This window comes from Cibotium barometz, chromosome 18 (assembly GCF_041138505.1).
Source record: "Cibotium barometz isolate CiBa-2024 chromosome 18, ASM4113850v1, whole genome shotgun sequence".
Taxonomy (NCBI): domain Eukaryota; kingdom Viridiplantae; phylum Streptophyta; class Polypodiopsida; order Cyatheales; family Cibotiaceae; genus Cibotium; species Cibotium barometz.
In genome coordinates, this window is record NC_141063.1 from 24,862,276 (window position 1) to 24,868,062 (window position 5,787).

The window sequence follows — 5,787 nt, forward strand, 5'->3', positions numbered from 1 at the left end:
AAGAGCTACCTAATTATAGTATGTTTTTAATTTAGTATCTTTGTAATTGTGGTATTTTTCTTTTCTGGAAATAGACTATAATTAAAACATACTATTTAAATTTTTGAACATACTATTTCTGAACCTTAAAATTTACAAGCTTAAAATAATTATTCTAAAGATTCAGAAGTTTATGTAATTAATAACCATTCACTAGCTGATATAATCATTTTTTGCAGAATGGGTAGAGAGATATTAGGTGTAGGTGGGGCGATAGGCAGGCCTTCAGCAACCATGGCAGCTACTGGCTATGCGACCCCGTCCTCTGCGTGCTCTGCGCGTGCACAGTGCGCTCCCGCGAGGGCAACACCAGCCAAGGTATCGTCATCCTTTCTCGCCTCGCCAACATGGGGGAGGTCAATGACACTGCAGGCGGCTTGTCCGAGCTCGAGGTTTATAAGCGTGCTGACCCGCAGGGGGGAGGGCCAGAGGAGGGCCTGTCTGCCTGTGGCCATAGACCCGGACTTCTACAAGATCCCGCACGTGCAGGGCATCCCGCAGGGAAGCAAGCTCATGCTGTTCAACCTGCCGCCCACAGACGACAGGGAGAAGCTGAAGAGGGATTTGCTGGAGTGGTTTACGAGTCTGGAGGAGCCAGTGAATGTTACAAACTTTGAGTACACAGATGACCCGCAATGGAACGAGCGTGGGGTGGGCGCCTTCATAGAGTTCGCCACCAAGTGGGAGGCGGTCACCGCCTACGCCCGCCTGGACGCCTCCAAGTTCCAAGGCCGCTATGTCCGGATGGACTTCGTGGAGAGGAAGCCTTTTCCTCCGGAGTGGCTTGCCAAAAACGCCAGATGGTTCCGGGACGATACCAACCTTCCCAATGCCAAGATCTTTGTGGGTAACCTGGCATGGTCTGTTGATGATGCTAAGTTGCAGAACCTCTTTGCCTCCCATGGCACCGTCTATGATGCCAAAGTCCTGACCGACCGCGAGACCGGACGCTCCCGTGGCTTCGGGTTTGTCACCATGTCCACAGAAGAGGAGATGAACAAGGCCATTGAAGCCCTCAATGGCACCCAACTAGATGGCCGCTCGCTGCGCGTCAACCAAGCTTCAGCCAAGCCCCAATGATTACTTACTGGTAGGCCTTGCTCACCATGGAATTGTTTTTCTAAGTCCCATGAACATTTTACAGTGGTTTGTGAACACATGTTCATAGATGTATGTTTGGCTGCAGCCAAGCCCCAAGGATTGATTACTTACTGGTAGGCCTTGCTCACCATGGAATTATTTCTGAGTCCCGGGATACAATGGTTTGTGAACACTTACATGTTCACAAGTGTATAAACATACAAGGGTTAAACAAGTGTTTTTCTAAGTCATGAGTATTTACAATGGTTTGCGAACACATGTTCATAAATGTACAATCATAAACCAGGGTATCATAAGCAAGGGTTCAAAAAAGTGTTACTTTGGTCTGACTGGTATTCTGTGACTGCAAGTGGCATGATTTAACAATTTGTAATGGGCTTTTTCAAAACTCAATTTTAATTCCTTTAACACGACAATGACACTCCTAAGATCCTTTGTTAAAGGATACCTTTTGCAACCATCAAGTCTTGTGACCATGCTCTGCCATTCCAAGATTGTGGAAGCACACATTAATGGGCAGATTTGTATCACTGGTAGCCGTTCTCATTAGTGATGCGCGCGTCTTGACTAAAACACGGCCTTTGATATTGTGAATTGTCTTGTTAAGCCTTTGTATGGATTGATTTCCTCTTTACCTGCCCTTGGGCATTGACTACATCATGCTATGGATGATGCAGTTTTTCTTAAATCCTTAATGTATTTTCATGAAGTCGATTGTATGCGTAATGTTCACTGGACAACGTTTGTTTTAAGCAACGACATTCAATTCTGGCTCCAATGGAATGAGTGATTTTGAATCCTGTGACAGTGTATTTGGATGTTATATCCCGTGACAATGTGTATCCCCGTATCAAGGCACCTAAATGATTCAGGTCTTGCAGGTTTGGCCGGTCAGGGGTCCATGGTACATTTGTTGCAGCCGTCCGCAGCAGTGTGCTTTGGTATGCTATGTTGATGAATAGTGTTAGCTATGAAATGTCAATTTGGACTTCGTTCTGGCAGCAATCTTTCAAGAGAGCTATATAATTTTCTTATAAAATTGCTTCCACAAATGCATACCTTTCATCTTTGATTGTTTTCAATTGCTTTTAAGACAATTGCTTTTTTTTGTGAGAGACACAGAGGAGAGATGAATATTTGAATTTTGAAGCCAAACCAGCACTGGACCCTATATGATCCATATGACAACCCGTAAATGCACGACATGGAACTTGAAACCCCCATCTCTAGATGGAAAAATGATGATATATCTTACAGTGACATAGGCAAGCCAGTGGACCACATATGATCCATGTGACGACACCGAGTGGGAGTTAAACCCAGTATCTTTGTGTATGTGAGAAAGAGAGAATCAAGCAGTGGCCGAGGTAGGCAGTGTGAAAAGAAGCTTTCTCTATGTTGTATGCTACCAAGTTGGCTCTCTAGGCTACCAACTATGCTTTTTCTGTCTTGTCATAAAATTCGTAGCTTATGCTACCAGAGTAGTGAGCTTCTGCCCCAGGACCTTTCTTAAACACTGCTGTATGATCTTGTAGGTCCTCCTGTGATTGAATGAAGCTTTATGAACATGCAATCTTCCTCCTGGCTGCTTTCATGGCACTGTTGGGTTATTGTGGTCTGACTGGCATTCTGTTTTTTACCATAGCACAGCAATAGTTAGTTAATTGCAAGCATGTGACTGCAAGTGGCATGATTTAACATTTTGTAATGGGCTGCTTCTAAACTCAATTTCATTTACTTTAACACTACAATGGATGGGAACTCAAGTCATTCTATTACACCAGTAAGGCCCTTTGTTGAAGGATAGCTTTTGCAACCATAAGTTCTGCGACTACGCTACCATTCCAAGTGTGTACAAGGACATATTAGTGAACAAATTTGTAACACTCCTGACTTAATTAAACACCGACATCATGAATTATATTTTTTAGCCTTGGTATGGATGGATTTTCTTAACTTGAACTTGGGCGTTATGCCATGGATGATGTCATTTTTGCTTGAAGCCCTAATGTATTTTCATGAAGCCGATTGGATGTGGTAATGTTCGCTGGACGATGTTTCATTTAAGCAGCAACATGCTATTCTGGCTCCAATGAGATGAGTGATTTTGAATCTCGTGATAGTGTATCTGGATGTTATATCCTGTGACAGTATGTATCTGGATGTTATGCTGTGTGTCCATTGCCATGGTGCTTTGGGTGCTTTAATGATGTTTTGTAGTGGTTTAGAGTGTTGGGAGCTTCTGTAGTTCAGCCAGCAGGTCTTGGAAGTTTGTCTGATCAGGGGTGCACCTTTTATCTTTGATTGTTTTGAATAGCTTTTGAGGGCAACTGCATTTTTGGTAACCGATGTAAAGTCAAGAGGAGAAAAATGAAGTGTTCTAGTGCTCGTGAAATTAGTATTTATGGTGGTCTTGATGCTGGTGGGCTATGAATTTTGAGTGCCATGGCTTGAGAGAGAGAGGGGAATATTTGAACGAACAAATATAAGAGGTCGTGGGTTAGAGCCTTGACACCGTAGGGTTGTGTGAGTGGTGTGGCTCGGCTACATCCCCTCGAAAGAGGGCTTTTGAGAAAAAAATACAAATCCCGAGGTCGTGGGTTAGAGCCTTGACACCGTAGGGTTGTGTGAGTGGTGTGGCTTGCCTACATCCCCTCGAAAGGGCTTTCGAGAAAAAAATAAAAAATCCTAATGTCGAAATGATGTGAATAATAAGGTCCCAAAACTTTTTTTTGCGGGCATTAATTAATTTGTGTGCTTCTTTTTGTAGGTTTGATTAATATTATTTAGATTTGTTAAGGTTTGGTGAAATCTTGTTACATTTTATTAAGTTTTTTTGTAAAGTCCAAAATGGAAATGGTGTTGGGGTCCACGTGCTTTCAAGGAAAATCTAAGCAATGCCTTCGAATGTCCAGAACCTACGTACATCCGCAGTATACCCTTCTCGCCCTCTCTTGTAAACCCCTCTCTCATAGCATGATTAGTTTTGTGTTTGTAGGAGAGGAGGTGGTAGGTGTGTGGGAGGAGATGAGGTGGCATGCAGGAGCAGAGCATATAGTCTTCCGGTGACGAGTTGATTAGTAGCACCCTTAGGTTCTGCTAAGGGTGTTATTAATTAATGCCATGGGCTATAAGCTTGGAGACAGCCAGATATTGGGATTTCAAGTTCCGGCTTGGGCTATAAGCTTGGAGACACCAGATATTGTGATTTCAAGTTCCATAATCACATCTTTTCTGTTCCATAATCACATCCTACTTTTTGTTGATCAGTCTTATAACACTTTTTGTTGAGGGTGTTATTAATTAATGCCAGTGTGACACCAGATATTGAACTTTTTTTGTTGAGGGTGTTATTAATTAATGCCACAATATCTGGTGTCACACTGGCATTAATTAATAACACCCTCAACAAAAAAAGTTCAATATCTGGTGTCACACTGGCATTAATTAATATCTGGTGTCACACTGGCATTAATTAATAATATCTGGTGTCACACTGGCATTAATTAATAACACCCTCAACAAAAAAAGTTCAATATCTGGTGTCACACTGGCATTAATTAATAACACCCTCAACAAAAAGTGTTATAAGACTGATCAACAAAAAGTAGGATGTGATTATGGAACAGAAAAGATGTGATTATGGAACTTGAAATCACAATATCTGGTGTCTCCAAGCTTATAGCCCAAGCCGGAACTTGAAATCCTAATATCTGGATGTCTCCAAGCTTATAGCCCAAGCCCTCGTGCTTATGGCAATATCAAACGCATGGGGTGAATTCCTGAGATGTACTTCCTTCAGAAGCTAGCAAGAGGCAACCAAAGTAAAATAAACAAGGTATAACCGACGGCTGCAGGGTTCGAACCTGCGCGGGTACACCCAACAGATTTCAAGTCTGTCGCCTTAACCACTCGGCCAAACCGTCCTATGTTGAGGAATCGTGGCGCATTTTAATTATAATACAAACAAAACACTCAAGTATCATTATTTTTAAGAAACTTTATTGATTGGTATTAATGAATTTGATTTTTCACTCCTTGTAAGCCCCTATTTATATCCTAAATTGTAAACCTTAATTGACTAAGGGGACCTCTGTCGTAAATTCTAAACGTCAATTGACCAAGGGGGGATTTGCAAGGTCAGTTCATTAATAGGAGAAATATAAATGGACCATTACCCATTATATTTACTTCCAACACTCCAATTCCAGAATCACATGGATCTCATAATGAATTTCTTAAAGATTTGATCACTTCCAAACAATAGGTCAACTAGCGAATGAATAGCACTTCAATTAAGCAAACCGAACTTGGTAATGGATTCAAAATTTTCATTCCATATTGTATTAGCAGAGTTAATTATTTAAAGAATGTTATCTGATTAACTTAGAGATTTTAAGATTCTAAGTACAAGTTACTTTTAACCCCATGCATTCAATTACATCACTACTTACTTCAACAGACAACTAAGGCCAAGTTATGGATTTGCTACTGGAAAGGAGCAAGTCAAATATTTAATGAATCAAGGCATATAACCATGTCAAGCTTAAGGTTATTAGAGAAGAATTTATCAACAAAGTTAGGTGAGGCCATAAATTGTGATGAAGAGGATGGTGGCTGGTTAGCAAGTTTATGGAAATTATTAGG

At 41.4% G+C, this 5,787-nt stretch overlaps 1 protein-coding gene and 1 non-coding gene across 3 annotated transcripts; one reads left to right on the top strand and one right to left on the bottom strand.

Annotated features, from left to right (window-relative positions):
* The first annotated feature begins 214 nt into the window (after positions 1 to 214).
* Positions 215 to 2,062, top strand: LOC147629109 (28 kDa ribonucleoprotein, chloroplastic-like). Of its 2 annotated transcripts, none has more exons than XM_086812364.1 (2): positions 215 to 1,129; positions 2,022 to 2,062. In XM_086812364.1, the coding sequence occupies exon 1, from the start codon at positions 220 to 222 to the stop codon at positions 1,117 to 1,119; it is 900 nt and encodes a 299-aa protein (XP_086668490.1). In that variant the 5' UTR covers positions 215 to 219; the 3' UTR covers positions 1,120 to 1,129; positions 2,022 to 2,062. The 2 variants fall into 2 exon arrangements, with proteins under 2 accessions (XP_086668490.1, XP_086668489.1); XM_086812363.1 differs by lacking the exon at positions 2,022 to 2,062 and adding an exon at positions 1,226 to 1,729.
* Positions 2,063 to 4,985: 2,923 nt separating this feature from the next.
* TRNAS-UGA (transfer RNA serine (anticodon UGA)) lies at positions 4,986 to 5,066 on the bottom strand. Its single transcript has one exon. It is a non-coding gene; the product is annotated as a tRNA-Ser (tRNA).
* Positions 5,067 to 5,787: the final 721 nt, after the last annotated feature.